The 26,059-nt window shown below is 38.0% G+C and overlaps 1 protein-coding gene across 1 annotated transcript; it reads right to left on the bottom strand.

Annotated features, from left to right (window-relative positions):
* Window positions 1-24,442, bottom strand: LRIT3 (leucine rich repeat, Ig-like and transmembrane domains 3). Its single transcript, XM_055385730.2, has 4 exons — window positions 21,843-24,442; window positions 20,473-20,945; window positions 4,499-4,804; window positions 1-2,797 (listed from the first exon to the last, which is right to left on the bottom strand). Exons 2-4 carry the CDS (start codon window positions 20,924-20,926, stop codon window positions 1,653-1,655), a joined length of 1,905 nt encoding a protein of 634 aa, XP_055241705.1. The 5' UTR covers window positions 20,927-20,945; window positions 21,843-24,442; the 3' UTR covers window positions 1-1,652.
* Window positions 24,443-26,059: the final 1,617 nt, after the last annotated feature.

Here is a 26,059-nt window from a genome sequence, read left to right as displayed (position 1 = left end):
ACTCATTGGCTTACTCAAATTTCATCCTCACTGCTAGTTGTGTTCTGAGATTTTGGGTGGTCCCAGCTAGCCAGCTTCACAAGGGTGATTTATCCCTGTCATCAAAGATGAGTCTTAGACACCATCTAATGCTCAAGTAGTTTATTCCAGCAGTGCTCTTACAAGACAGAAAGCAGGAGCTGGCTGGTGTCATGGGCCGGATATAGTCAGAGGTCAGATGACCAACTGACTAGGAGAGCTTCTATTTGAGGACCGTTCTCAGAGTTTGGGAGATCTTTCCCATTTCTTATACATGTATTCAGTCTGGGTCAATTACCAAGTGTTTCTTTCATAGAGCAAGTTTAATCTAGTAAGGTTAGGCTTTGTTATAAAATTTATGAAAGTTGCATCTGTGCTGAGGTGGCCTTGTCTTCTGGAAATCCCTAGGCCAGGTTGCATCCTGCTAAGTGACATGTAATATCACCACTGTGAGATGCTTGAGTGGGCCTTATCGCTATCATTAATCTTAAAGCCATGAGATGTTTCTTGTAGTATACTACAGTTATTAAAATATTCTCTTTCTAAAAAAACTAAATTTTATTTGTGAACTCCTTTCCTATGAATTTAAGTTCCCCGATGTTTTTAACCTAGGAAAAGAATCTAACCAAATGAATCCACTGAAGCTTCCCTTTTAAAGTCCTAAAATATCCTTTGGGGTTGTAAAACAGACTTTCAAAGGGCAGTAAGTAATTTCAAAAGCTTTCTCTTTATCAAGAGAATCAAAAGACAATATGGCAAAAGACAAACAGCTTGGCTCGTGATCCTTTGGCTACTTGTATATCTTCTGACAGAGCAGAAGGAAGAAAGAATGAAGGAAGGAAAGGGAGGGAAGACAAGGAAGGAAGAAAGAAGGGAGAAAATAAGAGCAAACAGCAAAATATTAAAAGATTGATTTAAAGTTATTTTTAAATATCCATATAATCTGTCAGCAGATGTGTTTAAATGCAACAGTTACCATTTTTAAAGAAATGGTCTATTTGTCATAATCCTCTTTGTATACTTACTTTTGCTAATACCTATATTTCTAAAGAAAAGCAAAAATTTTTCTTACAAGCAATATGAACACAACTCTATAGTATCATAATGCATAATGGTACCAAGAGACAGAGCCCTCTCTCTCCCGTGAGTTAGATTTAACCTTAGTGAACACAAAATCCTTTATCATCCCACGCTCTCCATTAGGCAATGTCAGAAAACAACCACAGCAAATGCCATAATGCACTTCGAACATGAATAAACATCAAGGCTTAGCTGGTTTTGCTAATGTTTCCTCATGACTCAAAAAACTATATTTTTAAAAACAGAGTTCACTTGCTACTTCCACATGAACTTATTTTTAAGAAGTAAAACATTACCCTAAAAAGTATTAATAATTTATTAAGCACCACTCTAAAAATTATTTCTTAGACCTTTTCCACACAAGAAAAAAAAATCAACATTATTTGTCTTTTCAGTTCAGAGGTCTCATGGTATTTTTTAAACATACTTAAAAGCATTCCATTTGTGATTTTCATGTACAATGTGAAAGTCTGTCCAAAAGTCACCCAAACCTAGGGTCAATTATACCCTTAGATGCTAGTTTTGTAGCTCACATGCACCTGAGCTGCAGAACCTTAGCAATAATACTCTGGTCTGGAACCTTCACTTTTAAAAGTCACCTGAGATTCCACACTTGACCTAGAACAAAGCAGCAATTTCTCTGAGTCATCCCTGTGCCTTCGTGTCCAGAGCTCACCTACACTTTGAGACCTGGGAAACAGGGTCTCAAATTGGATATAAGTCTCCTTTGCCAAATCATCTTCCCAAAAAGGTTCTGATTTACATTGCAGTTTGCAAACTTTGTACAACAAGAAACAAATCAATGGTAAGATAACAACACAGGCAGTGCTGGTCACCACGAGAAGGAGAGACCATTGAGAATCATCTCCTTCAACTCTTTCGGTAGAAAATGTGATGCATTGGTCTTTCTGGGGAGGCACTCCTTTTGGACAGACACAGGCCATGTATTGCCCACCGGGTTCCAAGCCATCTATGGTTACTTGATTCTTGCTGGAGTCTGCATTCAACAGCAGCAGGTCCTTCCCACCATACTTGGAATACAACACAGTCACTGCAGAGTTATGTGTGGTGTTGATCATATTCCACATCAATGTCACACTCTCTTTAGTCTCACTGACCACCCTGAGGTTTTCTATTGTGGCATTTGTCTCCGTAAGCATTGTTTGATCCAACAATGCCAGCTCTTCTTTCTTACTTGTGCTGGCTGGAGGAAGCTTACTTCCATTCTTTGCCACCTTTAAATTTCTTTTCCCACCTGGGTGGAGCTGGAATGATCGCTTGTTGGCCATGGTGGTACTTGCTGAGATGCTTGTGCTCAGAGTTGTGGTTGAAGAAACAGTGGAGGAGGAGAAAGGAGATAAAGAGAAGGAAGCAGTAGAGGGAGGAGACAAAGTAGAAGCAGAAAAAGAAGATGTGGGGGAGAAGGAAGAGGACCAAAGATATGATGATGCGCTAGATACAGATGTAGATCTTCCAGATCCCAGCTGGACATCCCACTCAGGATGATCTTCAGTTCTTTCAGAAGTGTCTGGTGGTATTGGAGTTGTGGTAATGCCAAGCACTGTCACAGTAACCACAGCTTCTGACATCCCAGCCAGATTTTTGGCCTTACATTTGTAATCCCCAGCGTCTTTGGAAGAAATGCCTGTCAAGCTCATTATGGACCATCTGACTCCTTCCTCTGGAGATTCTTGTATTACTGGAAGAAAACAAACGTATATTCTGTGAGGAACAAAAAGAAAATTCAAGCCACCATGCCAACTGAGGAGGAAACAACTATCCACTCTACATGCATCCTCTCACAGAAGCCAAGAGGGAAATGGCACCCTGCAAGTCTCTGACAGTGGGTGATAGTTCTGCAAACTGCTTACATCAAGGTCTAGGACCTGCCAGGTGTTGTGAGGTCTGTACAGGGAATAGTATTTTTAAAAGACAAAAGGCTGGGAATCAGGACACTTGGGTTTTAGAAACTTTTGCCCACTAAACAGTGTTTGGTTGTATATAAGTCAATTCGTATCTTTAGGCCTCTGTTTCTGCATTTATAAAATAAGAGGATGAGACGAAGTAATCTCAAAGGTCCCTTTCAATTTTAAGTCACTGTGATTCTATAGAATGTTTTTCATAAGACCTTACTTAAGTATTTCTTATTATATGTTTTCATGGTAATAAAATGCATATATCTCTATAGCCAGAGGTACAGCAGATCATTTTCTGGCATGGCAGAGTCATCATTTGTATTCCGAATAATTTATTTTATATTTAACTTGGTAAACTGGCAAATCATGGATTCTTTTGTTTGCAGAATAACATATAGTTTTTTAAAAAATCAGAATTTTGCTATCCTAAACTCTGATATCTGGGTATATTTTCATTCTGCCTTGATTTCAGAAGCTTTTCAAAGAATAATAATAATGCGCAGAACAGTAGCCCAGTAGCCCAAAACTTAACTCACTAGCTGAAACTGTGGACCATTGACTACCTATATATAGGAACATTAGGCCTTAACTTCTTTATTTCCATCAGGTTTCATTATTTCAACCTGAATTTTAGTTTAATATTGAAGAGTTTTAAAAATATATCACTTTAATTGTCAGAATATCACTCTTGAAATTGGGCACAAAGCATACACATTGTCACACTAGGATCTGAAAAGTCTATATAATCAATATTTCTAAAAATTATACTTTTTGATTCATAATAAGGTGTCCATGTAATTTATTATTTAAATAATTATTCAAAAATGAGAGACTTGTACAAAAACCCCCCGTCCTTTTTTTTTTTTTTGAGACAGAGTCTTACTCTGCAGTGGTGCGATCTTAACTCACTGCAACCTCCACCCCCCAAATTCAAGCAATTCTCCTGCCTCAGCCTCCTGAGTAGCTGGGATTACAGGTGCACACTACCAAGCCCAGCTAATTTTTGTATTTTTAGTAGAGACGGAGTTTTGCCATGTTGGCCAGGCTGGTCTCAAACTCCTGACCTCAGGTGATCCGCCCACCTCGGCCTCCCAAAGTGCTGGGATTACAGGCGTGAGCCACCGCACCCAACCAGCAAAAGGCCCTTTTCAAAAAATTGTAAAGGCTGTACATTTTGTACATTTTGAAGTGAGCTGTATCCAAGATGATGAAGCAAGACAAAGGCCTTGTCTGCCATTGATCCATCCACTGCATTGTTTCATTCTACCTAAGAAAAAGAGTTTAGATTGTTTAATTTTATCTAGGTAGTTAGATAAACTGAGGAGAATACTAATGAATAAAATGTACCTTTAAAATCCCTTGCACCCAATAATCTTGAAATATTTTATTAGTGTTAACTAGCTAATTTCAAATCACACAACACATGATGTTAACTTCAGAGCTTAGTAAACTCCTTTGATCATGGGGCTGAATTAAGAAAATACCTGTATAATTAACTGGCGAGCTGTCAGATCTGGTCCATGTGAGCTGTGGGGTGGGGAAGCCAGTGGCATCACACCGCAGTAGAACATTACTGCCCAGAGCAGACATGATTTTGGTGGCTGAGGTCATCACTGATGGTTTCAGACAATGCTCCAATTCAGCCCGCTGAAACAAAATTCCTGTGAGGCGCTCAGGTTCACTGCAAGTCATCAGTGGATCCAGAAGCACTATAGCAGGGTCAACGACCTTTGACAACTCAATCATTTTGGAAATATGACAGTCACAGAACCAAGGATTGTCCTGTAGACCTAAAACAGAAGGTGGGAAAGGTTGACAAAGATTATTCTGATGACTTCAGTTTACATCCTGCCTCTTGAGAAAGTAGGGATCTACACTGTCTCCCTATAAATAGAAGTGCTTTGAGGGATGAAGCAGAGTCACCTTTATGTCAGTTTTGCTCTGCAATCCAGCAATCTCGGTGAACATATCCTGTCCGTTAGTTCAGATCATTAATAATCATGGCTAATACTTATTGAGCATTCACTCTGTGCTAGATTATGTACTAAGCACTTACCTGTATTATCACATGTAATCTCAATAATCCTATGAGAAAATGATATTATTATCCCTATGTTAAAGACGAAGCTCAGACTTCATCTATCCCTATGTTAAAGATGAGGCCTCAGAGGGACCCAATAACTTGGCCAAGGTCACAAAGCTAATTAGTGTCAGAGCCAAGACTTTAATCCAGGTACCATAGAATGCCATAATACAGTAATAAAGATCTTTCAAAGGTGCTATGAAAGTACTTACAGTATTGTAAGTATTATAGGGTGCTCAGAGACACCTAACTCAACCTGGAATAGGTTATGGTTTTATGTGATTTGAAGGTGTATTGAGGTAATGCAAGCTTTGTGTGGCAAAAAATATAGAGTGAGATGCTGGCAATGGCAGTAGAGAAGTCTAGAAAGACTGGTGGAAGCAAGAACATGGCTTGGCATGAATGTCATATATGGTGACCATGAAGGTGACTTGCTCAATACTCCCTTCAAGAGAGAATCAGCTGCAAGCAATGCGGTTAGCGGACAGCTTCCAGTTGCAAGCATCTTCAGGATGTCTCACTTTCAGAATTGTTAGCAGAAGCCTTTGGGCCTTCAAGAAGGCTATCAGTGAGGGCTTGAAGAAAAGTGAGGAAAATGTTGCTGGAAACTAGAGGAAAGAGGATCCTTGCTACGGAGTCACAAAAAGTTTAGCAGCACTGTCACCTGTGGTCCACGTGGAAAATCAAAAACATACTCAATGCAATGTGGTCTACCTAAGGATAGTTCCACAAAGAGTATTGAAACTACTCCCTGGTGTGTTTTAGGTAATAAAATATAAAGGAGAGGCAACAGTTAAAGAAGAACTGTTAAATATAAAGGAATCGAAATTTGCTGAGTTCAATTAAAAAATTGTTTCTTATTCTCGGCCTCTCCAAAATTCTCAAATTAAGATAGAACTTCAGAGCAAACATCGAATCCAGGCGTGACTATAAAATTTTGTGCTAAAATCTCAGAAGGATCTAAGATGGAGCTTTAGAGCATTCTGTCAGGCAAAAGTCTCTCTAGGATCTTAGGGGTGATGTTCCATAACAGCCTCATATAAAGCCCAAGATAGAAAAAAATTTATCACAGAGATTTGTGGTTATAGCTTTTTACTAGTGGAGTAGATTATAAATTGAGAAGAAAAGACGAAACTGCAATTTTACAAATTCTAACCATGCTGGAAATGTAACTGTTAGTTCATAAATTCTATATTTTTATTATACTTTTTAAAAATTATAATAGCAAGTCATGACTGGCTCATATTTTTCTGCCAGGATTGGTAAAAGTTTACTTTTTCATCTCCTGTTTTAGAAGTATGCTTTTCTTCCATGGGTGAATAACTTTAAACTTTTCCTCTTATATTTAATCTTGTTAATCTATACCTAGTTATTGAATCAATATTAATTTGAATTCTATTCTCTTAACTGTTGGCTCTTTCATCCAATTTTATATGGTAAGCAGACTTTCTAGTTTATTTTATATTGCTATGATTAAATGTGGCTCTGGAACCTAATGTCTGGGCTGAAATCTTGGTTCTGTCAAGCTTCACCCCCATGAGATATCTATAGTAACAACATCTCTCAGCCTCATCTACAGAATGCAGTAGTTCTTTCATAGAGTTGCATGAATTTTTAATTACATAATTCATGGAAATTACTTTGAACAATGGTTTATTCATAGTGACCTTTAACCTTTCTTACTATAGTACTTAAAATCTTTTGTAAAATATAGTCATTTCAATCTCTGAATAAGTAACAAATTTCATTCACATAAAACATATTCCCTATACTAGAGTCCATATTTTCTTGATCTTAACAAAAGAAACCAAATGTAATACAATCTGTATGTCTACTAAGAAAGAATTCAAAACAAGTACATAAGTAATGGTGGAGATATGATCTGATAGATACCAAAACACCTATAATAATGTAGTCAGTTCATAGACATTCAAAAACCCATTTCACCACCAGATACCACATTAGATATTCAGTCATTATTGTACGTATTAGTTGACCTGATATGTGAAGGCCAGATTTAAATATATGAAAGAGAAATTTTAAAAGTAATAGGAAATGACATTCTCACCAACTTTACTGTGCCTGGGTTCCTGATGAGGCTCAACCATTAGTTAATTCTGTGACCTGGGTGATGCAACCTTGCTGAGCCTGTTTTCTCATCAGCAAAATGGGAGAGTTGACTAGATAAATGCTAGAGCTTTTTACAGCCATAACGTTCTATCAGCCTATAAAATAAAAACAATGATCATAGACTAAAAGAAACCAAAGATGGAACAACAAACTAACACTAAAATCCATCATCACTCAGTAAAAAGCAGAAGAATATGATAGAATGCCTAATTTGTAACATTTTTATCTCTATTGATTGAGGTGCTAAAGATAATCTGTGGATCTAGACTCTCCTAATAGTGCTATTTTTAAATCTTTCAAGTTTGTGACTTTTCTATGTCTACATTGATACACAGTTCAAATGTGAATATCATACAAAGTGAAGCCAGTTTATCAACTTTGACTACAATACAGACTAAAAGTAGTCAATTCTCCTTTTATAAACAATATAACTGATTTTACTTATTAAAATGGAGGGGAGGGGGAATCATGAACCTCTTCCAAAGGCTGAAATCCCTTCAGTAATTTATTTTACTTTGTACACATATTTTTCACATTAACCAGTTTTGCCTTATATACATGTAAATGTTATTATAAAGAACTAAATTTGGAATTAGATTGTTAGACTGTGACCCACACAGTTTAACAAATTAATCAGGTCAGTTTGTGTATAATGTGCCAATAACCTCTACAAAAAGTTATAAAAGATTAAAAATGTTGCTATCAGTTGGTATTGTCAGCATTGTGAGCTGTAGTTTGCAAGAAATCAATGAATAAATATATGGCTTGCCTCTCACAAATAATTAAATCTCAAAGTGAGGATCCAATCACATGTCTGCTCCCTGAGCGAGAGAGAAAACCAGCAAAGAGAAGAGCACAGGACGCAAACTGGCAAGTGTCCTCTAGGGCAAAGGGATGTTATCATAGTGCCTAAGAGGAGGAAAGGGGATATTTTAAGTTAGATAAAAACAATCAAAAGATTTAGAAAGGAACATGTAAACACCCACCTTAATATAGTAAGAATTCATAAATAGAATGATACTAAAACATTTATATTGAAATAAAAGGTTACTTATATTTTATATCTATAAATTTGTGTCAAAATTTATATATAAAAGCTATGCTCTTCATAGCTATTTTATTATTTAATTTTAAGATTAATTTCTAAATCTGCCAGCACATCAAATTTATTCAGTTATATAATATGTATAGACTATTTCATATTTTGAAAACACTTCAACTTATGCCAGATTTTTTTCTTTATGTAATACTACCAATGCAAGTTACAAGTTGCTGATTGCTTCCTATGTGACAAAGACCGTGCTTGTCCAAAACTGCAGAGGCTCTGAGATTTGACCCTACTTTAGGGTGACCAACCTATTCCAGTTTGCCAGCAACTCATTTCAGTTTGCCCAAGACTTTCTTGCTTTTAGCACTTGAGAGGTCCACATTCTGGGAAACTTCTCAGATATGGGCAAGTTTGCCTGCCATCGTTTTATGGATGTTGGTAGAAGACACAAGACTCCTGCTCAGGGTTGAAGGAGCTCATTGCTCACAGCACTGAAGGGAGACATCTTTATTATACTGGGTAGTAAGCATGCTTACCCTTTGCTCTGGAGGGAGATATATTTCTACCTCCAAAGCTGTTCTCTTGAAAACATAGTGCAGAATAAAAGGTAATCCTTGAAAAGATAGTGCAGAATAAAAGGTAATCAATGTCTGCCTCTGCTCACAAGACATGCAGAGATTCAGGAGATCAAAGAACAGCAGCACTAAGCGTCTGAAGGATGGACTGACTCAATCCTCACAAAAGCATGGGATAGGTAGTACTATTATCATCCCCATTTTAAAGATGAGAAAACCAAGGTTCAGGAAGCTTAAGGAATCTGCCCAGGGTCACACAATTGGACAGCCAGGATTTGAACTTCAGTATCCTGATCTTAAACCACCATGCTGGTTAAAGGTTTTAACCACCCACCACGGTGGTTAAAGCTCTTAACCACCATGTTATGCCTTCTACCACCTCTGGAATCTGGTATTATTCTTCCAATTTTACACCAAAGGAAGCCAAAGCACAAAGATATTACTATCTTGACTTTGTAAATGGCTTAGAATCCTACATCCCAGATTTTTTTAGCATCCTAATCTAATACCCTTTCTATCATAACTCATCTCTTTGCCATCTAAAAACATTTAGAGTCATAGTGACAGTCATAAGCGCTATTATTTACAAATAAAAAAATGTCCAGGCACAATGGCTCACACCTGTAATCCCAACACTTTGTGAGGCTGAGGTGGGAAGATTGCTTGAGGTCAGGAGTTCAAGGCCAGCCTGTGCAACATGGCAAGATCCTGTCTCTACAAAAAATACAAAAATACAAAAATTAGCCGGGTATGGTGGCGGCACTTGCCTGTTGTCCCAGCTACCCCGGAGGCTGAGTTGAGGGGATCAACTGAGCCCAGGAGTCATGGTTTGCACCACTGCACTCCAGCCTGGGTGACAAAGTGAGATACTCTTTCAAAATAAAATAAAATTTAAAAATGTTAAAGCAACAATATCTGGAGTATAAATGTTTACATAGGGAAAGATTTAAGAGCTATACAATGTTAACAATTTATTTCATGCTTTGAAATTATTAAAAAATGTATTAATGGTGAAAGAAAATTCTTTAAAAAATTAATTTCACTGGTTATATATAAAAGTTATGTAAATATTTTTAAATCCTTCAAAAATAAAATGTCTATTTACTCCAGCTTGAAACTTCTAAGGTCAAAGGTACAATTTTTAAAACCTGAATAAAAATAGTGATCCAAGAACTGAATATATTTAAGTGTTTTTTTCTTCTGAGGACAAAGGTAAGAGAACTCTCTCAAGTTAAACTGTTACTTGCACTGCATTCCTTCAAGGCAACACATCAACTACAATTACACTAATTTGCATTAATTAGTTTACTTTATATAACTATTCTTGGATGGGACAAGTGAACTTTATCCTTTCTAAAAGAATAGTATTTATATGCATCAGAATAGTTGGACTAAATGCGCTATTTTTGTGTGAAAAGTGAGCAATAAATTTTTGTACAAAAGTTATTCTGAGGACTATAAGCCCTTGAAGGCAAAGACTACGCCTACTCAGCTTTGTGGAGACAACCGTGTTTAACAATTCAGTAGGGAAAGGAACGTCTTTTTAATGAATGGTGCTGGAACAAGCGGACATGTGTTTGCAAGCATATGAACCTCAACCCCTACTTTACACAATACTCCAAAACTATTTTGAGATGGATAATAGCTATAAGCCTAACAGCTAAGAATATACAGCTAAAAATTGAGTATAAAGGCTAAAACTATAAGAAAATATCATATCTGTGATTTTGAGGTAGGCAAACATGTTTTAGATGATACACAGAAAGCACTAACTGTAAAAGGAAAAAACTAATGAATCAAATGTCATCAAAATGTAAACCTTTTTTACCAAAGACACCAGCAAAAAATAAATAGGCAAGTCAGCCTTGGAGAAAATATTCACAATGCATATAACAGACAAAAGACCTATATTTAATAAAGAAAAGACAAATAGCCCTTAAAAATTAAGCAAAAGATAGTTCATAAAGGAAGATATACAGTGACCCATAAGCAAATGAAAATCTGGCCAACACCATTAATAATCAGGGAAATGGAAATTAAAAACACATTGTGATACCGCTTCCTGACCCACCCACCCCCCAGAATAGCTGAAATGAAAAAGACCAACAACATTAAGTGTTGGTGAGGATATGGAGCAACCAGACTGTCATGCAGTGCTACTGGGAATGTATAATGTTATACAGTCTCTTTGGAAAACAGGCAGTTTCCTTAAAAGTTATACATATAGCCATTCTTTTTTTCTTTTTTTTTTTTTTCCACCCAGGATGGAGTGCAGTGATGTGATCTCAATTCACTGCAACATCCACCTCCCAGGTTTCTCCTACCTCACCTGAGTAGCTGGGACTACAGGCATGCACCACCATACCTGGCTAATTTTTGTATCTTTTAGTAGAGGCAGGGTTTTGCCACATTGACCAGGCTGGTCTCAAACTCCTGACTAAAAGTGATCTGCCTGCCTTCGCCTCCCAAAGTGTTGGGATTACAGGTGTGAGCCATGGCCCCCAGCCATATAGCCATTCTATAATCCAGCAATTTCAATCCTAGGAATTTATCCAAGATAATGAAATGAAAACATGTGCCACAAAAAGCTTTGTACAAGAATGTTAATTGCAGCTTAATTTATTATGGCCCCAAACTCGAAACACCCGTGTGTCCAACATCAGGAGAAAGGATGAACAATTGCTTCATTCATACAATTGAATACAATTTTGCAATAATGAACTACCAATACATGCGACAGCATGGATGATTTTCAAAAACATGATGCTGAGTGAAAGAAGCCTGGCACAAAGCTTCATCTTATATGATTCCATTTACATAACATTCTACAGCAGGCACAATTAACCTATAGAGATGAAAATTCAAATAGGTGAGGCAAGATTGACTGGAAAGAAACACAGAACTTTCTGGGGTAATGGAAATATTCTGTATCTTGATGATGGTGTAATTTATGTAAGGGTATACATTTATCAGAATTTAACAAACTGTAGACTTACAATCCTGCATTCCACCTATACAAAGTATACCTTAATGTCTCCATTAAAAACAAGGTTTTAAAAAGTAAAGAGTGATGTCTTTGGAGATTAACTGTAAATTTGAAACTTGACTCTGCCAGCTATAGAAAGAGGGTGAGGATTAGAGCACCCAGCAAGGCATAAACCTTACCTATGTGGATTTGTTTCCTCAAACCAAAAAAAGGGTGGGGCACATCTACAGAGATTGATAAGTGTTTTTTGAACTAAATTAATACCATTTTAGGAAAGTCTGGAAATACTAGGGCTGCCACCGTCCTTCAGGTGAACTCCATTTCAAATAGGAAAAGAGCCCATGTTTACAATTCAGCAAATTTGGGTACAAGTAAAACAACACCCAAAAAAAAAAGCATTTTATGTTTTATTCTACCACAGGCCTTTTTCTCTGAGACAAACAGTGTCAGGACTTACAGAATATGCCTGTGTAAATATTTACTTAATCTTCAGAAACAGGCCATGGAAATTTACCTGCATTGCAAAACAAAACCCGGTTTTATAGTTAATTCCAATGTTTATTTGCAGGGCAATAGTTTAAGTATTCATGGATACAATAAAGGACAATTTTACTAAGTTGATGTTTTTACTCCTGTAGAAGAGAAAGAGTAATTGAAAAGCCTCACCTTATGTAGGGAGACCCCTTGAAACTATTGCTATGGAATAAAAGATGAAATGCTCCTGATTATTGTAAATACAAAATTGCATACAGGATTGTGTAAGGACAATGCCAGGCTGGACTGCCAGAATGAGCCAACAGCGCGTGATATGCTTCCCCCTGCAGAGAGCCTATGAACGGATGTGCAGTCAGGGAGGTTTCACATCACTAAGATTCCTATCCCAGAAAAGCAGATGTTCATAGCTTTGGGAATGGAATGTGACCCTTGTGGAGAGCCTATAAATGGATGCATGAGGCGCACCTGTCCATATGGATAAGATAGGGCTATAAACACCCTCATCTTGCCACGGCTCTTCTAGGCCTCTTCAGGGCATACTCCCTTCTGAGAATTTCTGGTCTAACCGGTTGTCTAGCTTCACGTCCTGTATCTATGGATTGTTTGTAACCAGCTTTTGCTGCAACTGTTACTGCTGATTAATATCTTGCTAATCATAGGTTATGAAAAGACTGTGTTTCTGTTTTAAGGCTCTGTTAGAAATTACTGATGCACACACTATATTGTAAATTCTTATCTCTGTATACTGTACTTCTGCATACAGATGTTATGTTAAAGAATTACTTCATCCCCATGTGACCATCTCACACACACAATCAAATGACCCTAAATCCCTCACTAACCTACCCCCACCCTCACTAAACTTAATAATAAATGCTGGTATATCCAGTGCATTGGTGGCACCGCGGGACCAGAAGGCGGTGACCCCCCTGGATCCAGCTTTCACTATCTTGTGTGTGTCTATTATTTTTTGACCTGCTGATCTGCCTGGGAACAAAGAAAGAGCCCCATTGCATTGTGGTTTGCTGGCCAGATCCCGCAATATCTGGCACCCATCTTTTGGAAAATTAGCTTATGTGCATGTCACAGTTGACACCTTTTCCAATTTCATCTGGGCTACCTGTCAAACCAGAGAAGCCACTTCTCATGTTAAAAAACATATGTTTTCATGTTTTGCAGTTATGGGAATTCCTAGTGAGCTCAAAACAGACAATGGTCCAGCCTATTGCAGTAAAGCTTTTAAAAATTTTCTTGATCAGTGGCATATTAAACATATTACTGGTATTCCTTATAACCCACAAGGCCAAGCTATTGTAGAAAGAAGTAACAGAACTTTAAAATTACAATTACTTAAACAAAAAGAGGGGGATAAGGAGTTGTCTACCCCTCACATACAACTAAACTTGGCATTGCTCACGTTAAATTTTCTTAATATTCCTAAATCTAGTTCTGTTACTGCTGTCGAAAAACATTTCTCTGGTAACCGTCCCATGGTAAATCAAGGAAGGGAAGTATGGTGAAAAGATGTTCAATCTAATATATGGTCAAAAGTTTCTATTTTAATGTGGGGAAGAGGCTACGCTTGTGTTTCCCCAGGTGAACATCAATCTCCTGTTTAGATTACTGCTAGACACCTGAAATTGTGTCCTGAAGATGCACGCAACAATGAGACAGAGAAATTTGCTGAAAAAATGCCACAGCAGGAAACAACTAACACATCCAATTGTCTAAAAGAAGAAATGACCATGCTAACTCCTTTACAACACACAATCCAGTCAGCCATCCTGAACAACTTGTCTCCAGCGATCCAGGTCCGGCTCAACCTCTGCCTCCTCCTGATGACATTGCTCCTTCTACCCTCTGTCACTCCATAGACTGTTAAAAACTATACATATTGGGCCTATATTCCTTTTCCTCCTCTTATTCGCGCCATGACATGGATGGACGCTCTTACTGAGGTCTATGTTAATGATAGTATTTGGATGCCTGGTTCTGGAGATGATCGTTGTCCTGCCCAACCTTCAGAAGAAGGAACCCCTTTCAATATCACTTTAGGTTTTAGGTATCCACCTTTGTGCCTGGGACCCACTAATGGATGTTTCTCATTAGATATTCAAACTTGGGAGGTCACACTACCATCTGGTCACTCTGTCCCTCCTTTAGGACACTTGGTATCAGGGCTCTCATTAAAACCTCTAAGACAGATCAAAATAGGAATCGCTGATTATATTCACACATCCCAATATAAGCCTTTAGGACCTGTGTGTCCTCTCAACTTGTCTTCAAATGCTGACAAATTAACATGGAAGGATTGTGTTAGTTCAGAAGGAACTGTGTTATTTAATTCTTCTCACTACACCATTGTTGATTGGGCTCCCAAAGGTCATGTTACTAATGATTGCTCTCAAGGCCACAGAGATTGTCAACATTTTCTCTATGATATTACTTATCAAAAAAGTAGTGACAACCCTTCCCTATTATATCATAGATTTAACCCCTTTTTTCCTTTAAGTGGAAAGGGGCAGGGATTGCCCCTCCAAAGCCAAGGCTCGTTTTTCCCCACTTAGGACCTGAACATTCAGAATTATGGAGATTAACCATAGCTATGATTGGTATGAGAGTTTGGGCTGGAGAAAGGGTTATAAGTAAATCCACCTTGTCACCTTGAAAACTAAGACAACAGATTGATTTACACTACTATTTCCACACAGCCAAAAATATCACTATGGCAATCATCAAAAGGTCAATTCAAAGATGGGACAGTAAAGATTATGAGGACTTATAGCCCCCTGTTGCTAATGTCCCCCTGCCACCTCTCATACAACCTATTCCCCTCACCCCACATTCACAAAAAAGAGTACCATCCCAAAATATATATACTATCTATATGGAGTCCAACAAAACTATACCACTTAAAAGTTGTGTTAAACCACCATATATGTTATTAGTAGGAAAGATGCATATTAGTTCAAAAACCAACATAATTACCTGTGTTAATTGTTACTTGTATACTTGTATTGACTCATCCTTTAATCAATATCATAGTATTTTAATAGTCAGAGCCAGAGAAGGTAGTTGGCTCCCTGTAGCCTTACATAGGCCTTGGAAATCTTCCCCTTCTATCGATGTTATTAATAATATTCTAAAGAAAATTCTTAAAAGGAGTAAACTATTTATTTTTACATTAATTGCAGTAATAATGGGCTTGATTGCTGTTACGGTGACTGCTGCTACTGCTGGAGTTGCATTACATCAATCTATTCAAACTGCTCATTTTGTGGATAAATGGCAAAAAAATTCTATTCGAATGTGGAATTCTCAGTCAGGTATTGATCAAAAATTGGCCAATCAAATTAATGATCTAAGACAAACTATTATATGGATGGGAGATAGAATTAAGAGTTTAGAACACGGATTACAAATGCAATGTGATTGGAATATTTCTGATTTTTGTATAACTCCGTTCCAATATAATGAGTCTGTTCACAATTGGGAATCAGTAAAACGCCATTTACAAGGAAGTGAAGATAATTTGAGTTTAGACATAAGCAAGCTAAAAGAAAAGATTTTTGAGGCCTCTCAAGCACACTTAACTTCTTTACCCAGTGATGAAGTTTTAGACGGTATCTCTGAGGGGTTATCTAATCTCAACCCCATTCAATGAGTAAAATCTTTGGGAGGATCCACTATCGTTAATTTTGTTCTGTGTATAATTTGTGCTATTGGTTTATTGTTCATGTGCAAAATTGGAAAAAATATTCTTCAATCCAATCATGATCAGCACCAAGCTATGATTGCTATGGTTCATTTAAATCAGAGAAAATGAGGAGATGTAGGGAGACCCCCTGAAACTATTGCTATGGAATAAAAGATGAAATGCTCCTGATAATTGTAAGTACAAAATTGCATACAGGATTGTGTAAAGACAATGCCAGGTTGGACTGCCAGAATGAGCCAACAGTGTGTAATGTGCTTCCCCCTGCAGAGAGCCTATGAATGGATGTGCAGTCAGGGAGGTTTCACATCACCAAGATTCCTATCTCAGAAAAGCAGATGTTCATAGCTCTGGGAATGGAATACGACCCTTGTGGAGAGCCTATAAATGGACGCATGAGGGGTGCCTGTTTATATGGATAAGATAGGGCTATAAACGCCCTCATCTTGCCACAGCTCTTCTAGGCCTCTTTAGGGTGAAGGCATACAAACTGTCTCTCAGACCACAGTGCAATCAAACTAGAACTCAGGATTAAGAAACTCACTCAAAACCACTCAACTACATGGAAACTGAACAACCTGCTCCCTAATGACTACTGGGTACATAACAAAATGAAGACAGAAATAAAGATGTTCTTTGAAACCAATGAGAACAAAGACACAACCTACCAGAATCTCTGGGACACATTTAAAGCAGTGTGTAGAGCGAAATTTATAGCACTACATGCCCACAAGAGAAAGCAGGAAAGATCTAAAATTGACACCCTAACATCACAATTAAAAGAACCAGAGAAGCAAGAGCAAACACATTCAAAAGCTAGCAGAAGGCAAGAAATAACTAAGATCAGAGCAGAACTGAAGGAAATAGAGACACAAAAAAACCTTCAAAAAATCAATGAATCCAGGAGCTGGTTTTTTGAAAGGATCAACAAAATTGATAGACCGCTAGCAAGACTAATAAAGAAGAAAAGAGAGAAGAATCAAATAGACTCAATAAAAAATGATAAAGGGATATAACCACTGATCCCAAAGAAATACAAACTACCATCAGAGAATACTATAAACACCTCTACACAAATAAACTAGAAAATCTAGAAGAAATGGATAAATTCCTGGACACATACACCCTCCCAATACTAAACCAGGAAGAAGTTGAATCCCTGAATAGACAAATAACAAGTTCTGAAATTGAGGCAGTAATTAAATAGCCTACCAACCAAAAACAGCCCAGGACCAGATGGATTCACAGCTGAATTCTACCAGAGGTACCGGAGGTACAAAGAAAGAAAAAAAGAAAAACAGGAATTCATTTTATGAGGCCAGCATCATCCTGCTACCAAAACCTGGCAGAGACACCACAAAAAAAGAAAATTTCAGGCCAATATCCCTGATGAACATTGACGTGAAAATCCTCAATAAAATACTGGAAAACTGAATCCAGCAGCACATCAAAGAGCTTATCCACCACAATCAAGTTGGCTTCATCCCTGGGATGCAACGCTTGTTCAACATATGCAAATCAATAAATATAATCGGTCACATAAACAGAACCAGTGACAAAAACCACGTGATTATCTCAATAGTTGCACAAAAGGCCTTCTATAAAATTCAACACCCTTTCATGCTAAAAACTCTCAATAAACTAGGTATTGACGGAATGTATCTCAAAATGATATGAGCTATTTACGACAAACCCACAGCCAATATCATACTGAATGGGCAGAAGCTGGAAGCATTCCCTCTGAAAACCAGCACAAGACAAGGATGCCCTCTCTCACCACTCCTATTCAACACAGTATTGGAAGCTCTGGCCAGGGCGATCAGGCAAAAGAAATAAAGCGTATTCAAATAGGAAGAGAGGAAGTCAAATTATCTCTGTTTGCAGATGACATGATTGTATATTTAGAAAACCCCATCATCTTAGCCAAAGCTGAAAAGCAACTTCAGCAAAGTCTCAGGATACAAAATCAATGTGCTAAAATCACAAGCATTTCTATACACCAATAATAGACAAACAGAGCCAAATCATGAGTGAATTCCCATTCACAATTGGTAAAAAGAGAATAAAATACCTAGGAATACAATTAACAAGGGATGTGAAGGATCTCTTCAAGGAGAACTAAAAACCACTGCTCAAGGAAATAAAAGAAGATATAAACAAATGGAAAAACATTCCATGCTCATGGATAGGAAGAATCAATATTGTGAAAATGGCCATACTGCCCAAAGTAATTTATAGATTCAATGCTAACCCCATCAAGCTACCATTGACTTTCTTCACAGAATTAGGAAAAACTACTACTTTAAATTTCATATGGGACCAAAAAAGAGCCCATATAACCAAGACAGTCCTAAGCAAAAAGAACAAAGCTGGAGGCATCACGCTACCTGACTTCAAAATATACTACAAGGCTACAGTAACCAAAACAGCACAGTACTGATACCAAAACAGATATATAGACCAATGGAACAAAACAGAGGTCTCAGAAATAACACCACACATTTACAACCATCTGATCTTTGACAAACCTGACAAAAACAAGCAATGGGGAAAGGATTCTCTATTTAATAAATGGGGTTGGGAAAACGGGCTAGCCATATGCAGAAAACTGAAACTGCACCCTTTCCTTACACCTTATTAACTCAAGATGGATTAAAGACTTAAATGTAAGACCTAAAATCATAAAAAACCCTAGAAGAAAACCTAGGCAATACCATTCAGGCATAGGCATGGGTAAAGACTTCATGACTAAAACACCAAAAAGCAGTGGCAACAAAAGCCAAAATTGACAAATGGGATCTAATTAAACTAAAGAACTTCTGCACAGCAAAAGAAACTATCATCAAAGTGATGAACAGACAACCTACAGAATGGGAGAAAATGTTTGCAATCTATCCATCTGACAAAGGGCTAATATCCAGAATCTACAAGGAACTTAAACAAATTTACAAGAAAAAAGAAAAACAAACAACTCCATCAAAAAGTGGGCAGAGGATATGAACAGACACTTCTCAAAAGAAGACATTTATGCAACCAACAAACATATGAAAAAAAAAGCTCATCATCACTGGTTATTAGAGAAATGCAAATCAAAACCACAATGAGATGTCATCTCATGCCAGTTAGAATGGCGATCATTAAAAAGTCAGGAAACAACAGATGCTGGAGAGGATGTGGAGAAATAGGAACATTTTTACACTGTTGGTGGGAGTATAAATTAGTTCAATCATTGTGGAAGACAGTGTGGCAATTCCTCAAGGACCTAGAACCAGAAATACCATTTGACCCAGCAATCTCATTACTGGGTATATACCCAAAGGATTATAAATAATTCTAGTATAAAGACACATGCACATGTATGTTTATTGCAGCACTATTCACGATAGCAAAGACTTCGAACCAAATGCCCATCAGTGATAGACTGCATAAAGAAAATGTGCCATGTACACACCATGGAATACTATGCAGCCATAAAAAAAGCATGAGTTCATGTCCTTTGCAGGGACATGAATGAAAGTGGAAACCATCATTCTCAGCAAACTAACACAGAAAGAGAAAACCAAACACTGCATGTTCTCACTCATAAGTGGGAGTTGAAAAATGAGAACACATGGACACAGGGAGGGGAACATCACACACTGGGGCCTGTTGTGGGGTAGGTGTCTAGGGGAGGGATGGCATTAGGAGAAATACCTAATGTAGATGACAAGTTGATGGGTGCAGCAAGCCACCATGGCATGTTTATACCTACATAACAAACCTACACGTTCTGCACATAAAGTATGATAATAATAATAAAAAGAACCAGAGAAATACACATAGAACCTAAACAAGACCAAGTTCAAAATTCCAAAACTAGTCACAGCTGAACTAAGAGACCAAATCAGTTAGGAGAACCATTTGCGGCCAGTAAAATAACTGGTGTTTCCACCATTTCTTTTTAGATTAAGGAAATTTAGAAGCTATTCTTCCTAACTAATGAAGCCACTGCTATCGCATAAAGATGCCAGTGCCCCTCTCCTGCTCCTGAAGAACCTAATGAAGAGTTGAAAAGCAAACTGAGCAGAACTTTGTACCAGAGTATGGAGCAATGCTGTGCTCACAAGAGTCTATGCAGGTTGGTGGATTCTGTCTCTCAGCTGGATGCTCTTTAAGAGAAATGGTCGTCTCTCCATTTATGATGCAAGTTCTTCTCCACTTTTCCACACATGTATGTACACACATGCATGCACACACACACAGCTCTTACACCTTACACAGGAGAAAGAGGTAACTTGACCTAGGTTAACTAATAAGGTACTATTCCAGTAAAAGTGCAATTACAGAGTAAAAAGCCAAATCCAACAAATTTTAAAAGACTGGACAAAAAAAAGCTATGCATAGCAAAGTAACTATAGATGAAAAGCCCAGAAGCTTGCGAGCTTACCAAGAATAATCCTGCTTGGGGAAAGGTCCAGGACTCCAGAAGGTGTTGTAACTAAATGAGACCAGCTCTCCGGGAAATCTGGTGGCAATGTGGTGAGTCTGTTGCTTGATAAATCCAAGTAGGCAAGGTTCTTCAGATACCTGAGCGCCTCATTTGGCACACTGGTTATTTTGTTATTGTGCAAGTCCAGGGTCCTCAGAAGGGGCATGTCCAGCAGAGATGCCCAAGGGAAAGCAGCCAGAGAATTCCCATCCAAGCGCAACTCATGCAGTTGCTTCAGGTTGTAAAAGCTGCTGGGGTCAATGCTGGCCACGGAATTGTAAGTCACCCAGAGATACTGGAGCTCCACTAGGTAATAGAAGGCCTCCGCAGAGATTCTGCGGATGACAGTCTTCTCTATGCGAAGCTTCACAGTGTCCACGGGGAGGTTTGTAGGCAGCTCGTTCATATCCATGTCATTACATAGCACCAACCTAGTGTCACAACATGAACAATGTGAGGAAACTCACTTTCCAACACCCATTTGAAAAAAATACTTCTCATTTGAAAAATGTATCAATTTTCAGCCGGGCAGTGGCTCACGCCTGTAATCCCAGCACTTTGGGAGGCCGAGGAGGGCCTTGGTTCAAATCTAACCAAGGTCTAAGGTCTGCCACCTCCTCTGTGGCCATGGAAAACCACTTCACCAGTGTCTCAACTTCATTTTCCCATATGGCACTGTTACGGATGATTAATTACAATGGATGTAAAACTCTACAACTTCCTGGCACAGAATATGTACTCAGTAGGTATTTGCTGCTACTGTCAACAACCTCGGTTTTACATGGAAAGTAACTGAGGCCCACCAACATTCAGTAACTTCCCAAGGTCACCCATCTAGTGGGTTTCACAGCCACCTTTCAAAACCACTTCTGTCCAACTTAAAGTGCACCTCTTTAGGAAATGGCCCATTTTAAAAGAACCCCCTGTTAAAATAATAAATCAATCCTTGTTCAGAGAATAATTTATTTAGGTGAAAAAAAAAAAGTGTTCACAGTACATGTTTAAAGTTGAACTCTGTTTTAATAACGTGACTTGCACATTGCTTTCTGCCTAAGGAATAAACCAGAAATTAGGAATTGACCTTGAGCAAGTCACATTTTGATCTTGTTTGTTGGCACATATAAAACAGGCATAGAAAAACAACACTGGGCAATGTCCCAGCTGGGCAATGTGGCTCATGGCTGTAATCCCAGCACTTTGGGAGGTCAAGGTGGGCAGATCACCTGAGGTCAGAAGTTTGAGACCAGCCTGGCCAACATGACGAAACCCCGACTCCACTAAAAATATAAAAATTAGCCAGGCACGGTGGTAGGTACCTGTAATCCTACCTACTCAGGAGGCGGAGGTGGGAGAATCGCTTGAACCTGGGAGGCAGAGGTTGCAGTCAGCCAAGATCACGCCACTGCACTCCAGCCTGGGTGACAGAGCGAGACTCCATCTCAAAATAGAAAAGAAAGAAAGAAAGAAAGAAAAACAACACTGTCCCATGTGTAAATTTAAAGTATGAGGAATCTGAGAATTTAGATTCATTTTAGCCTGGAAAAAGACTTATCTCCTATGAGATACTCATCTGAATTATGAAAAATGAACAATAAGAAGTTTTGCAAAGTATCATCTAAATTATAGCACACTATAAATTTAGTAAATAATTACAATAAAATAACCCTTTAGTGAAACATATGACATTAAATCAGTGGATTTGAAAAACCAGCTCATAATGTATACACATGGAAGCAGCATAAAACTGCAATGTAGTGGTAGTGTTATGTCCTTTCTATAACTTCAGGAGAAGACCTCATGGAATCTTTGAAATTCTGTAGGGATATCTCTTACTTTTCATCTCTATTTTGTATCACAGATTTCAGTACTACTTTATACCAGAATGGTAGCAGTTTCTACTCATTAAGAAAGTATTGGCTGGGTGCAGTGGCTCACGCCTGTAATCCCAGCACTTTGGGAGGCCGAGGTGCGTGGATTACCTGAGGTCAGGAGTTCGAGACCAGCCTGGCCAACATGGTGAAACCCCGTCTCTACTAAAAATACAAAAACTAGCCGGGCATGGTGGCACACGCCGGTAATCCCAGCTCCTTGGGAGGCTGAGGCAGGAGAATTGCTTGAGCCCGGGAGATGGAGGTTGCAGTGAGCCGAGATTGTGCCACTGCACTCCAGCCTGGCTGACAAAGCGAGACTCTGTCTCAAAATAAATAAATAAATAAAATAAGTATCTCAGCATGCTATCATAGAAGAAAGCCTAGTTTGTACGCGAAAAGATCTAGCATCTTTATGAACTTAGTTACTACATCAACACAATTATATGATCTAGGACAAGTCATTTGGTCTCCATACAGTTTAGTTTCTTCACTTATAAACTGACAAAGGGTTGAACTAGATTATTTCTTGCCAGGCCTAATATTCTATAATTTTTATAAAATCCATCAATAATGGGGTCACCACAAAGAAGGAAACATTTCTGTGATAGTTTCTCAAAAGTACCCTGGCCTGATCCTTCACTGCTACACGTCCCTGGACAAGTAGGCTTTTACCTTGCTACATTCTCTTCATTGTCTATAACCACCCAGTGAATATCTCAAAAAATACCAAGAATTGGTTAACTAAAGTTAATACAATAACAAGATAAGCTTTTCACAAATATGTCTTATTTATTATTATTTATTTGTTTAAAGTTATAAGACATAAATTGGGCAACTCTTTTAACAAATTATTTTATCTGAGACGCCGTTTACTTCAACCAAGTCACAAATAACCTGATTTTGTTATTAAATAACCTCTCAAAAAAAAATTCAAGTTCTACTGTGTTTAGCTAGCAAGAGTTCTGTTTTGCATTTAACATATCTAAAAGGCCTCACGCACATTATAAGTAAATAACTCTTCTCACTACACAAGTAGATGCTAAAGCAACCTAGAGATTGAATAACTTCTGTGAGATCCTACAGTGTCTGAAACAGACAGTATCTTTTTCAATCTTCTTTATTTTGTAAATTCCATCAGCTTAAAGTGAAAAATTCTAACTATTAACCTCTCTAACTTCACTCTTGAGATCTTTCTTTCTGCCATTCAATTGGCATGAATAATTCTCAAAGGAAGTGGAGAGCCGTGAAAGCAAAGGATCTGAGCATGTCACGCAGCTCCTGTTCAGCCTGCCCTCTTAGCCTTTCTATAATCAAGGGCTGAGCTGGCCATGCACCTTTAAATCGTTTGATCTCAAGCAACAATTTGTGAACATGAGCATAATAAAAATTTTGGAACACAGAATGTGTTTAGAAATTTCCAATACCTTGAGAGGCCTTTGAGAGTTAAACTGCTCAAAACGAAAACAGTGAAGGAGTAGGTGACCAGTATTAACACAATTAAGTTAAAGCTTATGGACACTAAACATTCTCTTCTGCAATTTCTGATCCCCAAACATTTGCTTTCAAAAGTAGGCTTTCTTGTTTGGGTCCTTTTTGTCAAAATAATGAGAACACTTAGTAACAAGCAGAGGAGCGTACCTTGATCCTGAGCCGTCATTTCTGCCGTGATAATCACAGGTGCACTGTGAAGGACACAAACAGCCTACTCCTTCCAAAAAGCTAAGGACAATGCACAGACATGCAAAGAGATGCATTGCTCCTTTTAGAGGTTATTTAAACAAAAGGTAAAAACCGAATCCTAAGCATTCAGAAACTGGTATGCCTGGAATACAAACAGCCATTTAGTAACAGCAGATTACACGGGATTAGCTGAGATCTGTAGTTACTTAACCTTCAAGTGTATCTTGCAGGAGATCAATTGATCCAGCCTTTGAATACAGCTTCAGCAAAGTAACACATTCTAAGGAAAATGAAAATCAAACACATGACAAGCAATTTCAGTAGTTACCCATAACTAGATTTGCAAGAAAATGCCTATTAAATCCCTTTCCTCTGGATGTACTTGCCACTACACCTTAAAAATATACTTAATGTAAAATAATTCAGTCTTGGCAGATGCAAGAAAATTCTGTAGATGATTTACATGTTACAACATTATAAAATGTTTTGCATTTGGTTTTTGCTAGCATGTGTTACTAATTCAGTTTTACAAAATTTAGTTTTAAAAATAGAAGCACATGACATAAAAATGATTTAGAAAAGAGTTATTGATGTTGCCACATACTGGCTATCTCTAAAAGTAAAGTAAAACAAGTCAGTTACATAGATTTTATAGGGAAAATGCTTCAATCCACTACTGATGTGGCAGGACTAAGTTCTCCAATAAGAACGTGTTCTGAGACTCTTCCAGGTCATCTCAGTGTGTGGAAGGTTTATCCCAGCACGTTTATTTTTAATGCAGGCAACTATCTCTGTTCAATAGTTTCCCAAGTTATCAGCATCAAAGCCATATTTGAAGATCAACTCTAATTCTTTCAGCTATATTAGGCTCTGTCAGAAAATAAAAATTAAATGTAATTAAATTTAAAAGTATCTCCACACTCATAAAGTGGAGAACCCACAGGGACAATCAAGGATTTAAGTAATAAATATATGTCATTTAACCTTCTTAGTGGCTGCTTCTAACCATCCTCTTTAACTAAAAACCTTTTTAAAAGAAAATTAATTCTATAAAAATAAGCATATTACAGAAAATGTTATTTAAAACCAATAGAATGTATATAAAAACCATACAGTCTGAAAAACTGTGCTCAATTAAAATAAAATACTGCAGGTTTTCAGATTCTGCACAACTCGTTTGTTCATCAAATATTTACTGAGTACTTATTCTCTGCTGAGCACTGAGGGGTACAAAGATGAATAAGACAGTTAGTACACATAAGGAACTCACACGATAAAGGGAGGAACAGACTACTAAAGAAGCACGAGAAAAGAGCATCAAACCCAGCCTGTGTTAGTCAAGCAAGACTTCCTAGGGTGGGTGGTGCCTGGCTGCCTTTTACAGGGTGCATGACGATGTATTATGGGAAAATCCAGAAAGTTGCATTGCAAGCAAAGGGAATAGTGGGAACAAAGGGAGGGAAGTGAGAAATAGTGTATTGTCCTCAGAGAATTTCAAGCACTTCTTGTTGCTCAGGCATAAGATTTTGAGGCAGGAAGTTAAAAAAGATAAAGCTGGAGAGATAAGTGGGGATGAAGTTATCAAGGAAACCCTTAGATTCCCTATGGAGAGCTTACTCTCAGCCTACATGCAATGGGAGCAATAAAAGTTAGGCTTGGGAGTGGCATATCAGCTTATCCTTTCAGGAAGAATTCTCTGGCGGCTGTGTGGAGAAAAGGTTTAGACAGAGCAAGCAAGAAGAAAGGAGGAGGCTTCTAGACAGAGCAAGCAAGAAGAAAGGAGGAGGCTTCAGGTGGATGTCTGTGGTTATAGTCCAGGTGAGCAGCCATTAGGCTACAGCCTTGACTGCCGTACTGGTAATCGTTAGGATAATGCAGCTTCAGGAAACACCCAGGAGAGAGAAATGATTGATTAGATGTAAGGATGAAGAAGGGATTTAAAAACAACCCTAAGGTTTCCCAGTGCTGGAGATGCAGTGAGAGGTGGTGGCCTC

The sequence above is a fragment of the Gorilla gorilla genome, chromosome 3 (genome assembly GCF_029281585.2).
Source record: "Gorilla gorilla gorilla isolate KB3781 chromosome 3, NHGRI_mGorGor1-v2.1_pri, whole genome shotgun sequence".
In the NCBI taxonomy this organism is placed as follows: Eukaryota; Metazoa; Chordata; class Mammalia; order Primates; family Hominidae; genus Gorilla; species Gorilla gorilla.
Note: the sequence above shows the minus strand (reverse complement) of the source record. Positions and strands in the feature narration are given on the sequence as shown.